General features: G+C 40.0%; 1 protein-coding gene and 1 pseudogene across 2 annotated transcripts; one reads left to right on the forward strand and one right to left on the reverse strand.

Moving 5' to 3' along the window:
* Window positions 1-1,080: 1,080 nt before the first annotated feature.
* Mup9 (major urinary protein 9) lies at window positions 1,081-5,120 on the reverse strand. Of its 2 annotated transcripts, none has more exons than XM_006537480.3 (7): window positions 4,826-5,120; window positions 4,354-4,487; window positions 3,522-3,595; window positions 2,774-2,884; window positions 2,332-2,433; window positions 2,123-2,209; window positions 1,081-1,333 (listed from the first exon to the last, which is right to left on the reverse strand). In XM_006537480.3, exons 1-7 carry the CDS (start codon window positions 4,919-4,921, stop codon window positions 1,230-1,232), a joined length of 708 nt encoding a protein of 235 aa, XP_006537543.1. In that variant the 5' UTR covers window positions 4,922-5,120; the 3' UTR covers window positions 1,081-1,229. The 2 variants fall into 2 exon arrangements, with proteins under 2 accessions (XP_006537543.1, NP_001268908.1); NM_001281979.1 differs by having other exon boundaries at window positions 2,123-2,168; window positions 4,826-4,987.
* Window positions 20,396-23,098, forward strand: Mup-ps4 (major urinary protein, pseudogene 4; annotated as a pseudogene).

Raw genomic sequence — 23,405 nt, forward strand, 5'->3', positions numbered from 1 at the left:
ATGTGGCATCCTTGGGCTTTTGTGACAGTTTTCCCCAACCCTCTATGTTCCCTTAGCTGTAATGTATTCCCAGATCACAAAGAATTGTACAGTTCTACTGTGTCAACTGTCACTTCTTCCCTGTCTTCTTACTTTACAAAGGGATTGCTTGGTCTGAGATTTTGAATTCCTTCCTTGACTTTGAATGTTTTCACTATTTCAACTCTTATTTCTACAAAGTGTTTGGTGTTGAAAGCGAGAGGATTTAGCTTGAACTCAACCTGCAGTGTTGGTATGGAATAACCAAAATTTTTTGTACCTTTCTCTGGGTTGTGTTCTTTTGAGGTATGGTAGCATGGTCAAGCCTTTTTTTGTCTTCTACAGAGTCTTGGATTGGAACTACTTCTTAACTATATAAGGATTCCCATTGATAGCTTATTTTGTGAAAACTTTTTTTGTCGATTAATTTTTTGTCAATTCTAAAAATGAAAAGCTAGGCATGGTAGTCCATGGATGTAATTGAAGCCACTTAGGAGGCTTTGGTCAGAGAATGATTTGGACCCACAAATCAGGGCAATTGTGGGGAGGGAGCTATTTCATCATAATTGCTTAGGTTTCTCAATAGTGTTTTGCCATCTTTTAGCAAACTACAGGAAGAACTCCTTTCATGTGTCCTGAGTTGAACCAATTTAATCTATTGATCTAGGGTCCAGAGTATTCTATGGAAAGCTAGAAACCTTTTTCTTTTTATCCAATGTTACTCTAATTACCAAACCTCCCCCCTCACTATGTCCTGAAAGTTATTGAGCAGGCATAGCCTTAGAAATATGTGTCTCTCCTTTGCTGTGTTGAAAGAGAAACTATGGATGTAGGAGTCATACAGCAAGTGTCATGCTCCCGAGGTCCTCATAAATCACTAAATCAGGAGAGCTAAAGAGCAGGCAGTACACATCAGGGCTTGGGATTTCTGCAGGGGAGCCACAATCCAGAAATTCAGGTTACATTTGGGGTCATAAGGAAGGATCTTGGTTACAGGACCCAGGAGGTCCCCTCATTCACTCACTATCAGCCCCACATTTTTTCTGGACACAGAGACATATATTTAAGTGCAAGGTTAATCATTTATTGAACAGGAAGAGGAAGAAATTCATGAAAAATTGTCATGGGTATATCAAAGAAAAATTTAAAGAAGTCTTTGATTCTTGATGAGGTATCCTAGGTAACATGTGGATAGACTGGAATTGGACTTCTCAGTGAGACAGGATGGAATGCAGATCACAGAATTTGTACTGGGGATGCTGTATGGATAGGAAGGGATGATGGTGGAGTCCTGGTGAGAAGTCTCCACTCAACACTGTAAGCCAGGAAGAAAGAATATAGAAACTCATTAAACACTTCTTGGATTGACTTCGGGACAGTGAGACATTCTATTATATAGAACAAAGGGGATGAAGAAATGGATCTTCCCTTGCAATCTAACTGGAATTATTGGCCAGAACACAGGGATGAAAGTCAGAATAAATGACCGTAATGGAAGATCTGAGGCTTGTTTCCACAACCTTTGTTATAAGAAGCTCTGAAGAATGTTAGGTAAATTGTAGAATAATGATAAAAGCCTTGGCTACTTTTAAAGACTTCACACATTATATGAGTGAAGTCTTGTACTACATGAGAAAGGAGGGCCATAGCAATTTGCTCTCCAACCTGGTCGAGAAGTAGTGATCAGGGACCTCCACTCCCAGGTAAGAAGCCAAGGTTGTACAGAGTTCAGATTAAGATGTTATTATCTCGAGTGGGATGGGGGGGGGGTCCACAGACACTAAAGAACAGTTATACCACAACCTGCCATTCTGTCTCTTAATGATATTGAACCCATCGCTGAGCCATTTTTATACAACCATACATCAAATATGTAAAACTCAAATCCTTGTTTCATTGCCTAAGTCTTGGGTCACATTACTTCCAAGCTCAAAGTAGGACTAGATCACAAATCCAGACATTTCAAAGCCAATCTTCAAGCTTTCCTAGAAGATTCTTTATCGAACTATTTTTTAATGTAATTTGGGTGCACAACATTAATACTTTGGGAAGGGCCTCTCCATGACGACCAACCCCCTCCTTGCTCTCTTTGGATATTGCCCACCTGGAGGCTCAGGCCATTCTTCATTCTCGGGCCTGGAGGCAGCGATCTGTAGTGTGAGAACAAGAACATGTTCAGGTACCAGGTCCACTTTATTTCCCCAAGAATAAGGATAGGACTCTCCAGCATTCAAAAATGACTGGTAGCCAACTAGGTTTGTTTCCTCTATGATAAATATTCAGGATGAGAAAAATAACTGAATCCTGACTTACTGGCATTGGATAGGTCAATGATATTTTCTCTAAGGATTCCATGCTCCTCACATAGTTGTGCAAACCTTTCCTTGATGTCTGAACTCAAATCTGGTTCTCGGCCTGTGAGAAGAGCAATAGTGAGTGTAGCAGCTATATTGTGTGCATTGACCACAGCCTGAGTGAGGGGACAGGGACTTCCCCATAAGGATAGGAGTATGTTTGCCAACACAATTGACAGGCATTGGTATGATCTATCCTGGATTTGGCATCCATAGAATATCCTTCAGTCATACTGAGAGATTTCAGAATGCTTCCATTACTAAGCTCAAGGGTTGATGGGGAGAGCATCAATCATCAGGAGGTTACAAAGAGGTAGGCCCAAGCTGGGAAGACCATATTAAAGCTAGAGGTTTTCGTATTTTCCCATCCGAAAATCAGTTTCTGTGTGAAAATACTTTACCATAGAGCCCCATCAGCTGGAAGGTTTCCCCATCCTTTTCGTTAATGAGATGAGCCATAAGAAAGTTATCATAGTCTGTCTTAGGTATAGTAAATGTATTGAATCCATCATCTGTGGAAGAAATGGAACACAGCTCAGAAATTTTTTGTTCTGCAGGAAATTTTGGATACCCTTTTCTTGTTCTACCCCAACATAAAATAAGTAAAATACATATCGTGGAAGAGATGGGTGAAGTGTCTGAGCCTTTCTGTCTTTAGTTTTCTGAACTTCAAGAAGTAACTCCTAAGAAAAGGGACTCTGAGAGGTCCACACCACTAGTGAACAGTCAGCCATAGCAGCACCACTCTCTCATCATCTCCTAGGCTTACCTCCCTCCCTCAGCAGCTTCAAGCAACATGTTTCTATCTTTTATAAGTTTGTTGTATCAAACATCCACTGCTACACCCTAAGCGATTAACACCAGTGCTAGCCTCCAGGCAGTATCAGATAGATTCCATCTCCCCCTACTTATCCTACTTTCCTGCCACAGGGTGTTAGCTATAAGATGGCACCAGTTTTACTAGTAGGTGCAAGTTCCTGAGTTCAAACTCCAGCAAAACACACACAACAATAACAACAACAACAACAACAACAACAACAGCAACAAACACACACACACACACACACACACACACACAGACACACACACTAAAGGTATTAAGGTTTACTAATCATCTTGTGGATAGATATATAGATTTTATGTACTCACACGTCACAGAATATTCACCAGCCTTTTCTGTTTTGTCAGCAACCATAGATAATTCGGAGCACTCTTCATCTCTTCTGTAAAACAGAGTGAGCTGGTTCGTAAGGGATTTTGATCTGGATGGATTCTGGACCCTGTACTCTGTACCTATCTCCAGTTTCTGATTCCATTTAACTTTTGACTGTTTTTGTAAAATTAGCAAAAGGCTTTTATTTACATTAATTCCTTTATATTTCATGCTTTAGCAATCACAAATTTGCCTAGTATTTTAAAAAAAAGAAAACAACAATCCTTATTACAACTGCAACTACCTCCAAGTTTCACCAGTGCCGGGCTTCAGCCAGCGGTGTAGATTATCAGCCAGATTTCCACCATCTGCCTCAAATTAGCACTCTGTAATGTTGCCTGATGTGGTTCCCAGTACCACAGAGGAGAATTATTATTATCGCCTTTACTGCAGGAAAACGGAAGTACAAAGGGGTGGATTTATTTGGCTAACAACTGGAAAGAAAAATTTGATTCATGATCACATAATCTTAACTTGTGATATACTGGCTCAATAATGTGGTTTCAGAAGTGTCTCTGACCTTTCCTTAAGGAACTCCTAGTGAATTAATTCCTGTCACCAACTCTTGTCTCTGACTTTTGAAAAATCCCTGGTTATGAGATCTTGGTTCAGTGTCAGATGGAGCGTTCTGGTTTAGGATACAGACTTAGTATGTGTGTACAAATGTACATACTGAGAGGCATCTCTTCCCCCAGTCCCGAGTGTTTGTAGGCGTGAGACCATACCAGGTTTCATTTCCGCTTTCTCAGCTAAGAGCATCTCACTTACACAGTATGGAATTTAAGAACTAAGGAATTCTCCAAGACATGGATTTGCTCCAGAAAAAGTCTAAAGTTGCCATTATCTTCTATCTTTTCTCTTTTGTCAGAGGCCAGGATAATAGTATGCCATTCCCCATTAATCTGTAATAGATAAGCAAACGGTTAAGGGAGAAGAAGCAGGGATACCACATGCACATGTGTCCACTTGAACTCCATCCTATGGGTTAGGGCCTGAGCATACACAAGGGTAGATCTCATGCCAGTTGTCACAATACTTAGCATACTGCCCCTGCCTCTCAGTGAGACTAGAGGTCCCCCAACATTTTCAGTTATGAAGAGCTGGTCTTACTTCAAGGTCTGGATCCATTCATTTGTCTAAGAGATTGGGGCACTATACCCATCCCCTCAAAGGACCTACTTGGCTTCAAGAGTTCCCCAAAGCACATTCTGAGTCAGAAGCTACTATTCAGTGATCATACCTTTTCTACATTAAAGTTCCTTCCCGTAGAACTAGCTTCTTCTGCATGGACACAGACTAGGGTCAGTCCCAAACACAGCAGCAGCAGCATCTTCATTTTGGTAGGGAATAGGATTGTCTGTCTGTCAGGACCACGTCTTTCTTGTGATTGTGGCTATACTCCACTCCCCAGCCCCTTTGCTTGTCCTTATATACTCTCTGGGTTCAGCGGGGTTTTTTTTTGTTGTTGTTGTTTGTTTTGTTTTTTTTTTTTCCCTCTTCCCGTATGGGTCTCCTCTACCTCTGTCAGGCTTTGTGGAATGTTTTCTCATTTATTGATTAGAGGCCAAGAATTGTTCCTTGCCCTTTGCAAACTTGGCAATTTCATAACCTATGGATTGATTTAGTAATCTTATGTTTCTCAAAACATATTCCCAATAAAACAGTGGGTGTTCAAGAGAACTGCCAACTGGAACCAGATGCAACTTTCGATCTGGTTTGGAATCAGAAAGCCAGTTTTGGAGGGAGTACAGACTGAACTGGAAGGACAAGTATGCATAGAATCTTTGCTTTAAGATGAGTATGGAAGAACTTGAGTTACCCAATTTTTGCAAAAGATTCATTTATATTTCATGTGTATGAGCACTGGTTTTTCATGTGTACCTGAGTACCATGTCCAGGCCTGGTGCAGAGGAGGTCAGATGAAGGAGTCAGATTCTTTGAAACTTGTTTTTACTGAGAACCCAGGTTCAATTACCAGCACTCCCATGGCATCCCAAAACACACTCTAACTTCAGGAACAGGAAATCACATACTTTCAACCCTTGTGACCTCCTCTACAAATGTGGTGCATACAAACTCATTCAGTCACATGCAAATAAAATAGTAAATCTTAATTTAAAAAATTATCAAGAAAAGTCTTCCAAGGCTAAGCTGATAGCTGCCTGAAAGGCTTCAACCTTTGTACAGATAGCACTGACCTCAGAATCCAAAGTGGTGTCAGTAGCCAGGTTTCATCAACTGTTTACTTTCAAGAACATTGGACTTCACCTGACAAGACATAATAAAATAAAAATAAAAGACTTCAAGAAGGAGGCAAGTACGTGATATGCTTTGTTTCAACTTTGCTTCAGCTTTATATGGTATGTACTATTTTATTCTTCGTACCATAGTATTAGTTAAGACTCACAAAGATGATGTAACCGTATAATGTCATTTAGTCAATCAACGTGAGAACTTAGATTTATTCCAAGACTCTCTAACTCAGGAGCCTTTTTTCTTATTGACTCTACTACACAGGTCACAATGATTTTACCATGAATGGGGAATGGTTAAACAGTCAAAGGAGGAATAAACAGTGTTGGAGAGTTATAAACAAGTCAGACTGGCAGGTAGTAGCAAAGAAAGTGCACATGTGTTTCTTTAAAATATGGAGGAGTTGGTGTGGACCGAGAATGAATGAGGTATGACAACTGACTCTCTCTAGGTCTAAAAGTGTTTGGAGGAAGCTCTTCTAGGGGATTATCACATTTTTCCTTCCTCCTCCTCCTCCTCCTCCTCCTCCTCCTCCTCCTCCCCATCCTCATCTACCTCCTCCTCCTTCTCTTCCCACATTCTTCTTTTTAGTTGATTATGGTGTCTGCACACATGTGCACATGCTTGTACCTTTGCTAGTATATGCAGAAGTCAGCACAGGACACGAGTCGTCTCCCTTTATGTCTTTTTATTTCATCCCCTTGAGACCGGGTCTCCCTCTGAATCTGCAATTAGTGTATTTCAGATAGGCTGGCTGGCCACTAAGTCCCAGCAATCCTCAATTCTCAGCCATCTACCCACTTCTGGAGTTAAAAGCAGCCATGACCAGCTTTTTAATGTGAGCTCTGTGCTGGACTTGAGCTTACACTGAGGGTCTGAATGGTCTTAGATCTTTGACTATCCTCCTGCTCCAGCTTCCTGAACTCTGGGATTATGGGTTGTAGCACCTCATTTGGCTATGGACTATTGTTTTTCTAGTAATGAACTAGAAGTTGCTTCTACAGCAGAAAGCAACAATGAGTTCACCCAACTCCCGGCTTCATCTCAGGCACATTCCCTGTCACTAAGCATGTTAACACTCCTTAGCATGTGTAGACTGTTTATGTGACTGAAAACCTGAAGTAGTCAAGAAATGACTAGACAAAGTATGTGGGTAAGGGGTTTAAGGACTTTACGTGAAACCAACTTACATCCCAGTTGTAACTAGCTAGCATTTCTGAAACTAATAGGAAAATGATTAATCACTTTGACCTTTGTTTCACCCTCAAGTAATTGAACAAATAACTCTTTCAGAAAGCTTGTGGACACATACAAGCCACTTATATGATGCCAGGGTATATTTGTGGCCAAGAAGAACATCAATAAAAACAGGCTTATTTGATTCATGTCCCAGAGAGGAAATATTCTGTTGTCTCTCTAGCAGCCAAAGTGATAGTGCATACAGCTGACCCTGGCTCAACATCAGTTCTGAAACACCTGCTGTGTCAGTGTCAGAGTGATCCCCACCAACCCCCAGCCTTGAGCTGGCTGAACAAGTTTGCATTACTGGAGTCTCCTGTCTTGCTTTAATACAATTATATCATCTGTCAGACAACTGAGAACTGCCAACCCTCAGAGCTGCTGAAGAGCCTACTTTGCAACTCAATCCAAATGAAACAAGCAACAGAACTCAGCTGAAACAAAGGGATGGGACTTTGGGTTTTCCCATATATATCCAGTGCCATACATTAAAGATTGAGCCTTAATTAGAGAACTTTGTCTTGGCTTGTTATTTCTCTTGCTGTCCTTCCCATCCATCCCCAGTTTTCCTTTCAGGAACCCAGTAACCTGTGTCTGCTGTTGGCCACAGGTGACACTGGATTCAGAGACCTGAATATGGAAAAACCGACTGAGGGAAAACTGCCGTGGTGGGGCGCTACAAAAAATGGAAGATGGTATCCTGCATGGTAAGCAACATACAGCATTAATGTTAGTGCTATAAGTTTTATCTTTTGAAGGCTGTTGATTGCAAGGGTGTAAAAAGGATACAGGCTAGACTGAGTAAGATTGGACCCAACAGTGATATCAGTTAGGGGTTGACAGTGGAAAATGGGTCTGAAAAATTCTAAAAGGGCATTTTTCACAGTCAAGAACTGCATCAGAGAAGAGGAGTAGGCTAAAAATAATAAAATAACATAAAATAAAAGTTGAAAAAACTATACACACAAAAAAGAGAAATGCTAGATTTCCAAATGACATTAGAGAGAGAGAGAGAGAGAGAGAGAGAGAGAGAAGGAAAATGGATTTTAGAACTCTCCCAGGGACAGAAGGACATCAGGAGATGTCCTACAGGAGACATCCTTAGTTCTGGTTATACCAAGTTTTCTATCCTGTCTGTATTTTCTGTGTTTCTTCCAACAATCTCTCCACATGTCAACTCATGACTGCTTTTGTTTTGGTGTCTGAATGACTGCTGTTCTTTTGTTTTTTTTTTTTTTTTTTTTTTTTTTTTTTTTTTTTTTTGTTTGTTTGTTTTTTCAAGACAGGGTTTTCTTGTATAGTCCTGGCTGTCCTGGAACTCACTTTGTAGACCAGACTGGCCTTGAATTTAGAAATCTGCCTGCCTCGCCTCCCGAATGCATGACTGTTGTTCTATGTTTTCTGTTGGAAGGAAAAAAATGGTTTAAACTTTATCTGCTGGATCTCCATCTCTTGATTCAGTTTCAGTTTGCACAGTGGTGGCTGATTTAAGTTGCCAGGAGTCAAGTGCAGCAGGAGAAGCCCTGCTGGAAAGCTTTTTTTTTAGAGGGGCCAGCAGCTTCTTAGTTCTAAGGCAAAGAAGCTGATGGGTTTTTTCCCCCAGAAAAATCTCTGCAATTATGATTACTTGGTTCAGCATATGGCAATGTGCTTTTTCTCTTGAAATTAGTCCAAGAAAAGTAAAAATTCTTTGATTGGTACAAATGTATAAGATTCAAGAAGCTGCTTCATTTGTTTTCTGATTGGTCTTAATGGTATCAATATACTCTGCATGTCTTGGTTATAGAGTATTGGCTTATAAGTTATTGGGTATGATTTAAAAAGTGTAACACTGGTAACAAGAAAGTTAGCTTAAAACTGGTAACTCAGGGTTGTAGTCATTTTAAACAACATGTGGCATGAACCAGCCCAGGAAATCAGGCCTCTTAAGATACTTCTAAATCGGGATAATATTTTATGTAACTCTTATCCAAGAAACTAGACTCATAAGAGATAAGATTTAAAACAATGTCTCTTCAAAGAAGTATTAAAAGTTGAAATGTCATGCATTCATATATAAGAATTGTTAGCCAAACTTTGTAACATGAAAGTAATCCTTTTGGTATTAATTTTAAAGACAATGGATTGCTTCTAGTTGGGGTTTGCTTTCCAAAATTTATGGTTATGCTCTAATATTGAAAAGAACTTAAAAAATTATGGTTATAATTGCCAGTGTTCTATTGGCTGCACTTTGCAGTTTGATTGGAAGCTGAGGATTCTTAACTCACCCATATTTTTTAATTAGGATTGATGCAAGAGTAATAAAAGTTAAAAACAGCTGTGGCCAGTATGAACCTGCTGCTCCTTTTACACAGCTTTATTGGATACAGTGGTAGAAGCAAAATTTAAGTCCCCAAGATTGGAAAGGAGATCTAAGTGATAATTTATTTGGTATAAAACAGGTTCCTGATTAATATTTTCATGATTTTGTGGATATGTTACTAAAAACAGCTAGCAGGATTTTTAGAGAGTCTCAATTCAAGCAGGGGTTCCTTTTTTTTCTTCTTCTCACAATTGTCTTATGAGAATGCTAATGCGGCTCTCTGTGGATATTCAGCCACATGAAACAAAGACAGACTTATCTGGATATATTTTTCCTTGTACAGAAAATTGGAGCCTCATATCATCAGTGTTTGCTTATTATTGTTGTCTTGCAGGGGATTATAGTACTTACAAGCAATGTTTTCACAACACTAAGATTATAAGGAATGTTTTAAGTATAAATCATCTTAGGAAAGACTGTCCAAAACTTTGAAGCACAAACAGACAGTAGAATTGCTCCCCTGGAATCTTTTGCTGCAGGAGGGGTAGTCATTGGGCCAGACCTCAGGAAAAAGGCTCAGATTAAGAAATATTTTCATTTGAGTTAATGAAAATCTCAGAGCAGCCTTAGTGAGGATTGTGTGGCCTTTCTTTCTTTCTTTCTTTCTTTCTTTCTTTCTTTCTTTCTTTCTTTCTTTCTTTCTTTCTTTCTTTCTCTCTCTCTCTCTGTCTCTCTCTCTCTCTCTCTCTCTCTCTCTCTCTCTCTCTTTCTCTTTTTGCAAACCCTCCCCAGGGAAGTTGTTGGGGCCTCACCTCTCCTTGCCTTTAGGGAATGATTTTTAAACCTAAAGGGCATCATTACAGGCCTATCCAGGTGTTATTCAAAATAAAGTTTAAACTTAAGATTTATAAAAGGTTAATGAGGCTGTGGAACTACTAAGGGCATTACAATCTGCATTGCCTACTCCATATAGTATTATTATGGTTTTGGAAGTTTGTGTTTTCCTTGCAACCTGATGATTTTAAAGGGTTTGCTTCTAGTGAGCTTGTGATCATTGGAAAGTTTTGCCTCTAGGTATGCCTAATAGCCTTACATTATGTAAATTAAAAAATAATAAATTTTTTGTCTCTGGTTCAATACAAGAAGCTAGGACTTTAAATCTTTGAGTTTATATTGTTTATTATGTGGAGAGTATTATATTAACTATTCCATCTTAAGGGAAATTTACTGTAAACCTTTGCTCTTACACAATGAGCTTGAAAAATTTTGGAGTAGTTGTCACTCCAGAAGAGATTCAAAAGGCAATATCTTTTTCAATATTTGGGCTCTCAGTTATATCCTAGAAAACTATGGTAGAGAAAATTCAAGAAAGAAAAGATGATTTGCTTCCTTCAAATTATTTTCAAAAGGTACCAGGAGATGTTAATTTGCTAAGACCTCACTTTAGGCTTACCACAGGAGGACTTAAGCCTTTGTTGGATGTTATCAAGGGAGATGCAAATTAACTGGTGATAAAAAAAAAGCTATTCAGAAAATAGAGGAAGCTTTTGTAATCAATTGTAATTAACTGTAATCAATGGTAGTCGAATGATAACTGCTTATTTTAGTTATTGTTACTCAATGAGCCCACAGCAATTCTTTGGAAATGAAGTATTAATGTGAAATCATCTTTCTTCATCTCCAAGTATTGTTTTAACATCCTGTAATGAAGCTGTCATGGTGTTAATAAAATATTGTAGGATAGAATCATGAAGGTAGTTTAGAAAAAAAAATCTTAAAAACCTGACAAGACATCTATAACTTGTTTCAAATAGCAATTAAATTGTTTTTGCAGAATATTGATATTTGGCCTATTGCATAGTAAAGTTTTGGGTAAATTGATAATCATTATCCAAAGACAAGTTAAAATTTACTTCTATGCATGCCTTTGTATTTCCTGTAAATTGATGTATGCATCCCATAAAGAAAACACCTACTGTATTTATGAACTGTCCATCTATGGGAGAGAAGTATATGTGATTGGATCACATGTTTATTCTTTTGAGGTTCCTCCTGCTTCAGGACAGATAATTGAATGTGTGCTGTAGCCAGTGTTTTGAAATGTTGGAAAAAAAAACCCAAGCTTTAATTTGTATACTGATACCATATATATATATATATATATATATATATATATATATATATATATATATATATATATTGGCTAATAGTTGCTTGAAAGAGTTTCTTTTTTAGATACTGCTAATTCTCAAATTTTGCAACTGTTTCTGCACATACATCTCAAGGGAAAATATTGCTCCTTTAAAGGACTCATTGCACCTTTAAGAACTCATTGTGGACTGCCCGGAACAGACCCCTTAAGGCAATGGCACAGCAGATTTTTATCCCAGGAAGATTATAGTCCTTAAACAAGAACATTTGGCCATATTATCTTGTTTTTTTGTTTGTTTGTTTACATCCTCAAAGTAGTAATGGCTTGATATAATAATTTGGTATTTTTAGAGAATGCACATGTCAAATTGTAAAGACTTGTTCTCAGAAACCGCAATTTTTATCTGTTCCACCGAATGGTATTAAAATCTCAATGACTTTTACTTAATCAATTATTGCAAACTGATACTCATATTTCTGATCTTAGAAAAAGAAAATATTTACATGTGACTATTGACACCTGTTCAGGCTTTATGGTTGCAATTTCTTTAACAAGAGAAGCAAATATTAATGTAATTAGTCATTGCCTACATTAACTTTTTTTAATGCTTGGTGTTCCAAATCAGATTAAAACAGAAAATGGAACTGGCTATTACATTCAAGCATTTGAGATGTTTTGTTAACAATTTAGTATTACCCTTGATACTGGGATTTTATATAATTCTCAAAGACAAGGCATTGTTGAACTTTCAAACAATATGTTCTTAAAAAACAAAAAATGGGAATTGTGGCTGGGTGTGGTGGCACATGCCCTTAATCCCAGCACTCAGGAGGCAGAGATGCAGGCAGATTTCTGAGTTCCAGTTCAGTCTGGACTACAAAGTGAGTTCCAGGACAGCCAGGGCTAACCAGAGAAACCCTGTCTCAAAAAACAAAGAGACAAACAAACAAACAAATAAACAAACAAACCAGAGAGGGGAAATTATATCCCCGTGCAGATTATTTAAATTATGCATTTTATTTTTAAAATTTTATATTTTGGATGCCAAGGAACTTTTTGCTGAGTGTCTACAGCATCCTACGGCTAGGCATACTTATGCCTAGGTGAGATGGAAAGATCTACTTATCAGTATAAGGCATGATCCTGATCAGATATTTAATATGAGCAAGAGGGCATGTTTGTATTTATTCTGCCAAATGCTTCATGATCATGCTTGCTGCCAGAGTGATTAGTGTGGCATGAGGACACAAAAGGATAATATTGACCTGTGAGCTTGCTGAGTGCCCTGACAACGTAACAGGAAAGCTGTAGTGGGTGTATGTTCTTGACCAACCTTAGCTTGAGTATGTTTCAGAATACACAATCTGCCTGGCTTCAAGTTTTTACACCTGGTGGGACAAAGAACATAGAGACTGTGGAAACTGACTTAGAAAAATTAATCGAAAGGAGGAGTTATGATTTTTCTCTTTCCTTTAATGTGACCAGTTATTCTGATGCAATGAAAGACTGGCCTAGAAATAAATCCAATTTTGGATATTCTAATTATGAAGATTGCTAAAAAAATCTTTATCATCCAGCTTACCTGACTCTTACAACTATTTACCTGAGGAGGAACAGTTTTTTTATTTTTTATTTTTTTTTCTGTTGCTTCTCAAAGCCACCTCCCTCACACTAGGAGGCCAGACCCTGGGAAGGATCTTTGCTAATTTGAACTGAATTGAGAGCCTGGGACATCCCCACAGAGAACTTTAGTTCTGTTCCTTTTAATTTTTCCTTTGTATTTTAAGCAGGTTGGTAATTTGCATACATTCTCACCTTCAGCAAAGCTCACATATGGCAGTTATTCATCGCTATGAAGAGATGCATTGAGAGCATATTGTGGCTTTGATCTGAATGGGAAAAAGGCGTGCTATGAGGTCCAGTAGCCAAAGATGGGCCACTGATGAGTCTATGACTCTTATCAACCTAAGACAGAGGCATGTGCCAAAAGGCCATGTTTGTTCATTATAAACACTGAAAAGCCATGCTTGTGTAAATAAACACAAATTGCACGTGTACTCCAGGGAGGATCAAAAGGAGTCTAGACATTCAGAATCAAGGCAGGCACAGCCACCAGCCACCATTTTTCCCACACAGGGCCATGGAGCATAAGTAAATTCTATGCTCCAGTTCAGCTAATTTTTAATCAAGAAAAATGGAGGAACTGGACCCCCTAAGTCTATGCCACTGGAGCCAGGCATCTGGCTCTATACATTTACATGTTTCTGCTAGAGAACTGAGATCTGCTTGACCACTGAGCAGCTGAAGAGCCTACTTTGCAACTCAATCCAGCTGAAAGAAACAACAGAACTTAGCCAAAACCAAGGGACAGGTATTGGGTTTTCCCATATATATTCAGGGACTTACATTAAAGACTGAGTCTCGATCTGAGAACTTTGTCTTGGCTCATTATTTCTCTAGCCATCCTTCCCATCCATCCACAGCTTTCCTTTCAGGAACCAAGGAACCTGTAGCCACTTGTGGCTACATCAGAGGATGCTTGGAGTAACTGGAATCTACCTGCTTAGCTCCCCAAACCTATCATGGTCCCCTGGAAGCCAGAGGTAGAGACAGAATTAGGGGGCAAACAGATTATTGGCCAGTAACTCATGAAGGATGAAGGGAGATAGAGGGCAGCAGAATCAACAAAGGGAAGTGGTCCTGTGTTAGTCAGAAATGCTATGACATAGTTTTGTTCATTCATGGGGGAAGGATGGCGTACCCCAAATAGGCCAGCATCTCAGCTCAAAGACCAGAGAGTCTGCTGAAGAGGTTAACAGCTGGGACTGCTAGCTGTTCCCACCCCTCACAACCAAGCAGTCTTTTCTTCAAGGTTGGGGGTGGACTCCAAACTATACTGACTCTTGATTCTGGCATTCCAATCTGCTATTGAACACAGATAGTCTTTTCCTAAGAGGTCTTGAGTCCTCTCCTCAATAGGTATCTATCATAGGGACATTGCAATACAAAGTTATTTAACTTAGGGGAATCTGTCATCTGAGGTCAAGAACAGTGTTTACACAAAAGGTCAGCACATGGCAGGCACAGAGTTAGCTATCAGTCACTAAACGTTGAACAAGGGAAAGCAGGATGACAACAGAGAGGGAGAGGCTGGAGAGATGACTCCTGGATAAGAGCACTTGCCTGTTCTTTCAGAGGTCCTGGGTTAAATATCAACCACTGACATGGTAGCTCACAGGAATCCATAACTGTAGTATCAGGGGTTCTGACACCCTAGGTGTGCACTGCAGGCATGTGATGCACAGACACATGTGCAAGCAAAACACTCACAAACATGAAATAATCTATTAAAATATGAAAGCATTAACCAGACCACCAGGAAGTAGGCAGAGGGCTATCTAGGGCATGGAGAGTGTCCACACATGCAAAGGCCATGACAAATAGGAGCACAAGTAGTTCAGAGAGCCAAAGGTAACCTTGCAGGAGCACAGCAAGCATAGAAGTTATGAAGTGAGTCAAGGCTAGAAAGGGGGTGGTGTCAGTTTGCAGGGTGTGACTTTACGAAATCATGCAGTATGGGTGACTTCAACAGCAAGAATTGAACGCTCTCATTTCTGGCAGCTAGAACTCTGAGAGCAAGGTGTTCAATGGGGCTAGACCCCTATCTCCAAACTGAGATTCTTCAACTGAAGTTATTTTTTATAGTCTGAGCTCTTTCTCCATAGGAAGCTGTTCTTGGTCCTTTTGTGTTAGACAGTTGTTCTCAGCTTATATGGCATCACATATTTTTCCTATTTTAGTTCCTTTCTAAATGCCTTCATTACTTTTTACCCAATCCAAATCAAATGTAAATGCCTCTGTGGTATTGTGTTAGGTGGGGTTTTTTAGAGGAATAAAACCTACAGCATGTATGTGATTTGTTTGTTAGAATGGCTTACAGACTGTGTAGTTCAGCTAATCTACTAACAGAAATTCCAGGGATTCCTTAATTGTTCATTCCTCAAGGTTGGATGTCTTAGCTTTTTTTCAGCCACCTCCATGAACAGCCAGGGCCACACAGACAGGCAGACAGACAGACAGGCCTGTGGAGCCAGGCCTGAAGCACAAGGAGCCACCTCCATGCACAGCCAGGGCCACAGAGACAGACAGCCAGACAGCCAGACACTGAGATCTTAAATAAAGACAGTTAAAGCTCCTAGGATGCTTTGCTGGCTGTGTGTGTGTGTGTGTGTGTGTGTGTGTGTGTGTGTGTGTGTGTCTGTGTGCAGAGGCAGAGGCATAGAGATGTCTGAGTTCTAGCACAGCCTGGGTCACACAGTGAGCTCCAGGACAGACAGACAGACAGACAGACAGACAGCACTGTGTAGCCAGGCTTGGAGTTCAAGGAGCCACAGCCATGCACAACCAGGGCCATAAAGACAGCCAGCCAGACAGCCAAACAGCCAGACAGCCAGACAGCCAGGCTCACGTAGCCAGGCCTGGAACATAAGGATCCATCTCCATGCACAGCCAGGGCTACACAGACAGACAGATAGACACTGAGATCTGAAATAAATACATTTAAAGCTCCCAAGATGCTTTTCTGGCTCTGTGTTTGTATGTGTGTGTGTGTGTGTGTGTGTGTGTGTGTGTGTGTCTGTGTGTGTGTGTGTGTGTGTGTGTGTGTGTGTGTGTGCAGAGGCAGAGGCAGAGGCAGAGGCAGAGGCAGAGGCAGAGGCAGAGGCAGAGGCAGAGGCAGAGGCAGAGGCAGAGGCAGAGGCAGAGGCAGAGGCAGAGGCAGAGGCAGAGGCAGAGGCAGAGGCAGAGGCAGAGGCAGAGGCAGGGCGATTTCTTAGTTCAGAGCCAGCATGGTGCACACAGTGAGGGTCACAGGAAGTGTTTATGGGGGGAGGGGTTTCATGGCTCTAGTGTGTTGTGTGAAACAGCTACACGAATCTTATAAATTTATACCAATTAAAGAATTTTTACTTTTCTAGGTATAATTTCAAGAGAAAAAGCAATTTGTCATTTGCTGAACCCAGTAATCATAATTGCAGAGTTTTTTTTTTTTTTTTTTTTTTTAGGAAAAAAAACCAAACCTATCAGCTTATTTGCCTTAGAACTAAGAAGCAGCTGGCCCCTCTAAAAAACAGCTTTCAGCAGGGCCTCTCCTGCTGCACTTGACTCCTGGCTAAGGGTGCTGGGCAACTTAAATCAGCCACCACTGTGCAACTGAGACTGAATCAAGGATGGATAGCCAGCAGATAATGTTTTAACCATGTTTTTCTTTTCAACATGAAACACAGAACGACAGTCATTCAGACAACAAAACAAAAACAGACATGAGTTGACATGTGGACAGATTGGTGCACCAAGCACAGACAATACAGAGATGGTAGAAAACTTGATGTAACCAGAACTAAGGATGTCTACTGTAGGGACCAGAAAGCAGAAGCAAGACATCTCTTGATGTCCTTCTATCCCTGGGAGAGCTTAAAATCCATTTTCCTTCTCTCTCTCTCTCTCTCTCTCTCTCTCTCTCTCTCTCTCTCTCTCTCTCTCTCTCTCTCTCTGTCTCTCTCATATCATTTGTATATCTTGCATCTCCCTTTTGTGTGTATTCAGTATTTATTTTATTTTATTTGTTTTAAGTAGGTTTTATTTTATTTTATTATTTTAAGCCCTACTCCTCTTCCCTGATGTAGGTTTTGACTGTGGACAAATGTCTGTTTAGACATTTCCAGTCACATTTTCCACTGTCAACCCCTAACTGACATCAGTGTTGGGACAACTCTTACTCAGTCTAGCCTATATCCTTTTTGCAACCTTGCAGTCAACAGCCTTCAAAAGATAATACTTATAGCACTAACATTAATGCTGTATGTTGCTTCCCATGCAGGATACCATCTTCCATTTTCTGTGCAGCCCCACCAAGTCTGTGTCCCTCAATCAGTCTTTCCGTATTTAGGTCCCTTGTTCAGGTGCCAACTGCACTGACAACAGTCACAGGTTACTGGGTGCCTGAAAGGAAAACTTGTGGTAGATTGGAAGTTCAGTGAGAGAAATAACAAGCCAAGACAAAGTTCTCTGATCAAGGATCAATCTTTAATGTAGGGCACTGAATATATATGTGAAAACCCAAGGACCTATCCCTTTGTTTAGGCTGGGTTCTGTTGCTTGTTTCAGTTAGATTGAGTTGCAAAGTAGCTCTTCAGCAGCTCAGCGGGTGGGCAGTTTTCAGTTGTCTGAGAGGAAGTTATAATTGTAGCAAAGCAAGACATGTAGCTCCAGTGTCAGAGACTTGTTCAGCCATCTCAATGCTGGGGGTGGGGGATGGCAGGGGTCAGACACTGACACTGACACAGCAGGTGTTTCAGAACTGATGTTGAGCCAGGGTCAGCAGTATGAACTCTCACTCTGGCTGCTAAAGAGACTACAGAATATTATCTCTCTGGGACATGAATCAAATAAGCCTGCTTTCATAGATGTTCTTCTTGGACCCAAATATACCCTGGCATCATATAAGTGGCTTGAATGTGTCCATAGGCTTTCTGAATGAGCTATTTGTTCAATTAGTTGAGGGTAAGACATAGGTTAAAGTGATTAAATCATTTTCCTATTAGTCAGTTTCAGAAATACTAGCTAGTTACAACTGGGATGTATGTTGGTTACATGTAAAGTCCTTAAACTCCTTACCCACACACTTTTTCTAGTCATTTATTGACTACTTCAGGTTTTCAGTCAAGAGTGTTAACATGCTTAGTGACAGGGAAGGTGCCTGAGCTGAAGTCGGGAGTGGGGGGAACTCATTGTTGCTTTCTGCTGTAGAAGCAACTTCTAGTTCATTACTAGAAAAACAATAGTTCATAGCCAGATGAGGTGCTACAACCCATAATCCCAGAGATCAGGAGGGTGGAGCAGGAGGATAGCCAGAGATAGAAGACCATTCAAATCTCAGTGTAAGCTCAAGCCCACCTCAGCTCACATTAGAAAGCTGGTCATGTCTGCTTTTAACCCCAACACTAGGTAGATGGCAGAGACTGGAGCATTGCTGAGACCTAGTGGATAGGCAGCCTATCTGAAACACACTAATTCTCAGATTCAGAGGGAGACCCTGTCTCAAGGGGATGAAGTAAAAAGAGATAGAGGGATATATTGGTTTCCTGTTCTGACTTCTGCATATACTAGGAAAGGCATAAGCATGTGAACAGGTAGGCAGACACCATAATCAACAACAACAACAAAAAACAATGAGGGAAAGAAGAGAAGAAGGAGGAAAATGGTAAGGAAAAGAAGGAGGAGGAGGAGAAGGAGGAGAAGTAAGAGGAGGGAAGATCGTGATATTCCCCTAGTATCCACCAAACACTTGTAGACCAAGAGAGAGACAGTTGTCATGCCTCATTCAGTCTTGAACCACACCAACTCCTCCATATTTTAAAGAAACCCATGTGCAGTTTCTTTGCTACTACCGGCCAGTCCAAAATGTCTGAAGCTGTACAGCAGTGTTTATTCTTCTTTCTCCTATTAATCATCCTCCTTTCATGGTAAAAAACATCCAGACCTGTATAGTGGCATCAATAAGAACAAAGGCTCCTGAGTTAGAGAGTCTTGGGTTTAAATCTAAGTTCTCACATTGACTGACTATATAACCTTATACAGTTACTTAATCTTTCTGAGTCTTAACTAATACTATGGTAAGAAAAATAAAATAGTACATACCATATAAAGCTGATGTAAAGTTGAAATGAAGTGTATCTAGTACTTGCCTCCTTCTTGAATTCTTTATATCCCCACATCAAACACTAGTTTATGTTTCTAGTTCCAGGGTAAATGAAATGTCTACTGATACAAAATATGTTCCCATTGTAAGTGTATGATTTTGGAAATATGATTTTTGGCATGATTTCTACTTGGACCTCCATCAGCAAATATGACTTTGAACAATACTTGTATTTTTCATTAATGATGAGATTATGTCTTGTCAGGTGAAGTCCAATGTTCTCAAAAGTAAACAGTTGATGAAACCTGGCTACTGACACCACTTTGGATTCTGAGGTCAGTACTATCTGTACAAAGGTTGAAGCCTTTTTGGTACCTATCCCCATAGCCTTGGAAGACTTTTCTTGATAAGTTTTTTAAGTTAACATTTACTGTTTTTATGTGTATGTGCCTGAATGAGTTTATATGCACCACTTGTGTACAGGAGGCAACAGGGATCAAAAGAAAGTGTATGGTTTCCCGTTACTGAAGATAGAGTCAGTTTTAGGACGCCAGGTAAGTGAGGTAATTGAACCTGTGTCCTCAGCAAAAACAAGTTTCAAAGAATCTGATTCCTTCTTTGACCTCCACTGCACCAGGCCTGTGCATGGTACTCAGGTACACATGTAAAACCAATGCTCATACACATGAAATATGAATGAATCTTTTGCAAAAATTGAGTAACTCAACTTCTTCCATACTCACCTTAAAGCAAATATTCTATGCATACTTGTCCTTCCAGTTCATTCCCCACCCCCTCCAAAACTGTCTTTCTGATTCCAAGCCAGATCCAAAGGTGCCTCTAGTTCCAGATCACAGTTCCCTTGAACACCCACTGTTTTCTTGGGAATATGTTTTGAGAAATGTGAGACTACTAAATCAATCCATAGGTGATGATATTGCCAAGTTTGAAAATGGCAGGAACAATTCTTGGCCTCTCATCAATAAATGAGAAAATATTCCACAAAGCCTGACAGAGGTAGAGTAGACCCATACAGAAAGAAAAAATAAAACCCACTGAACCCAGAGAGTATATAAGGACAAGCAAAGGAGCTGGGGAGTGGAGTGTAGGCAACATCACCAGAAAGACTTGGTCCTGACACACAGATAATTCTATTTCAGAAAAAAATGAAACCACTGCTGCTGGTGCTGTGTTTGGAACTAATCCTAGTCTGTGTCCATGCAGAATAAGCTAGGTCTATGTGAAGGAACTTTAATATAGAAAAAGTACGATCAGTGAATTGTATGTATGATCAGAATGTGCTTTGGAAAAATGTTTTAGCCAAGTGGATCCTTTGAGGGAATGGTTATAGTGCCACAATCTATTAGACAAATGAATGGCTCCAGACCTTGAAGTAAGACCAGCTACGCAAATCTAACAATGTTTGGGGACCTCTGTTCTCACTGAGAGGTAGGGACAGTATGCTAAGTATTGTGGCAACTGGCATGAGATATACCCCTGTGTATGCTCAGGCCCTAATGCATAGGCTGGAGTTCAAGTGGAAACATGTACATGTGGTATCCCTGCTTCTTCTCCCTTAACCATTTGCTTATCTACTACAGATTAATGGGGAATGGTACACTATTATCCTGGCTTCTGACAAAAGAGAAAATATAGAAGAACATGGCAGCATGAGACTTTTTGTGGAGCACATTCATGTCTTGGAGAATTCCTTAGCTTTTAAACTCCATACTGTGTAAGTGAGATGCTCCTAGCTGAGAAACATGAATGGAAATCCTGGTATGGTCTCATGCCTACAAACACTTGGGATTGGGGGAAGAGATGCCTCTCAGTATGCACATGTGTACACACATACTAAGTCTGTATCCAAATCTAGAATGCTTCGTGTGACACTGATCCAGGATCTCATATCAGGTTGTTTTTCAAAAGTCAGAGACAGGAGTTGGTGACAGGAATTAATTCACTCCGAGTTCTATAAGGGGAGATCAGAGATACTTCTGAAGCCACATTAATGAGACAGTACATCACAAGTTAAGATTATGTGATTATGAATTAAGTTTTTATTAGTAGTTGTTAGCCAAATAAATCCACCCCTTTGTACTTCCGTTTTCCTGCAGTAAAGGCGATAATAATAATTCTCCTCTGTGGTACTGGGAACCACATCAGGCAACATTACAGAGTGCTAATTTGAGGCAGATGGTGGAAATCTGGCTGATAATCTAGACCACTGGCTGAAGTCCACCATCGGTGAAACTTAGAAGTAGTTGCAGTTTTTCTAAGGATGAGAAGTGATTGTCGTTTTCTAGTTTTAAAATAATAGGCAATTTGTGATTGCTAAAGCATCAGATATAAAGGAAATAATGTAAATAAAATCCTTTAGCTAATTTTTCCAAAATAGTCAAAAGTAAAATGGAATCAGAAACTGGAGATATGTATAGTGTAGTGGGGCAAGAAGCGAGCTAGTTCAAAATACCTCACTCACCAGTTCACTCTGTTTCACAGTATAGATTAAGAGTGCTCCAAAGTATTTTTAGTTGGTGACAATAGAGAAAAGGCTAGTAATATTCTGTGACATGTGTGTATATAAAATGTCTATCTACAAGATGATTAGTAAACCTTAATACCTTTAGTGTGTGTGTGTGTGTTGCTTTAGTCTGAACTCAGGAACTTGAACCTACTAGTCAAATTAGCACCATCTAATAGCTAACACCCTGTGGCCTGCAAGTGGGATAAGTAGGGGGATATAGAATCTATTTGATGCTGCCTGGTGTCTAGCACTGTTGCGCATCGCTCAGGGTTTAGCAGCAGATAATTTGATAATACAAACTTGCGAAAGATAGAAACATGTTGCTTTAAGCTGCTGAGGGAGGTATGTAAGCCTAGGAGAGGATGAGAGAGTGGTGCTGCTGTGGCTTACTGTTCACTAGTGGTCTGGACCTCTCAGAGTCCCTTTTCTTAGATATTACTTCTTGAAGTTCAGAAAGCTAAACACAGAAAGGCACAGACAGTTTACCAATCTTTTCTAGGATATGTATTTTAATGATTTTGTGTTTGGGGAAGAACAAGAAGAGTGTATCCATCATTTCCTGGAGAACAAAGAATTGCTGAGCCATGTCCCATTTTCTCCACAGATGATGGATTCAATATATTTCCTATACTGAAGACAGAATATGATAATTATGTTTCATCTCATTAATGAAATGAATGGGGAAACCTTTTGCTGATGTTGCTTTATGGTAAAGTATTTTCACACAGACACTGATCTTGGAGTGGAAAAGAAGAAAGAACCTCTAGCTTTAATATGGTCTTCCCAGCTTGGTCCTGCCTCTTTCTCATGTCCTTAAGATTGATGCTCACCTCAATCATCCCTCAAGCATAGTGATGGAAGCACTCTGAAATCTCTCAGTGTGACAGAAGGATATTCTATGGATACCAAATACAGGATAGATCATACCAATGCCTATCAATCATGTTGCCAACCATTTACACATCCTTAGGGAAAGTCCCTGTCCCCTCACTCAGGCTGTGGTCAATGCACAAAATACAGCTACTACACTCACTATTGCTCTTCTCACAGACCTAGAACCAGATTTGAGTTCAGACATCAAGGAAGAGTTTGCAAAACTATTTGAGGAGCATGGAATCGTTAGAGAAAATAGCATTGACCGATCTAATGCCAGTAAGTCAGGATTCATTTATTTTTCTCATCGTGAATATTTTATCATAGAGGAAACAAACTCAGTTTGCTACCAGACATTTTTGAAAGCTGGAGAGTCCTATCCTTTCTCTTGGGGAAATAAAGTGGACCTGGTACCTGAACATGTTCTTGTTTTCACATTACAGATCACTGCCTCCAGGCCCTAGAATGAAGATTGGCCTGAGCCTCCAGGTGGGCAATATCCAATGAGAGCAAGGAGGGGGTTGGTGTTCATAGAGAGGCCCTTCCAAAAGTATTAGCATTGTGCACTCAAATTACAATAAAAATAGTTTGATAAGGAAACTTTGAAGAAAGCTTGTAAATTGGCTTTGAATTGTCTGGATTTGTGTCCTAGTCCTACTTTGAGCTTTGAAGTAAAGTGACTCAAGCATTTAGGCAAGAAAAGAAGGATTTGAGTTTTGCATGGTTGATGTATGCTTGTGTAAAACAGGCTCAGCAATGGGTTCAATATCATTAA

The sequence above is a fragment of the Mus musculus genome, chromosome 4 (genome assembly GCF_000001635.26).
Source record: "Mus musculus strain C57BL/6J chromosome 4, GRCm38.p6 C57BL/6J".
Taxonomy (NCBI): Eukaryota; Metazoa; Chordata; class Mammalia; order Rodentia; family Muridae; genus Mus; species Mus musculus.

Excerpts from the sequence above, each read along its gene's own strand:
- Mup9 (XM_006537480.3), bottom strand. The coding sequence starts at position 4,921 with ATGAAGATGCTGCTGCTGCTGTGTTTGGGACTGACCCTAGTCTGTGTC. Across the intron at positions 3,596-4,353 it reads GTTCTTAAATTCCATACTGT|AAGAGATGAAGAGTGCTCCG; the intron begins GTAAGTGAGATG and ends TCTGTTTTACAG. Across the intron at positions 1,334-2,122 it reads AGAATGGCCTGAGCCTCCAG|TGTTGAGTGGAGACTTCTCA; the intron begins GTGGGCAATATC and ends CCTGGCTTACAG.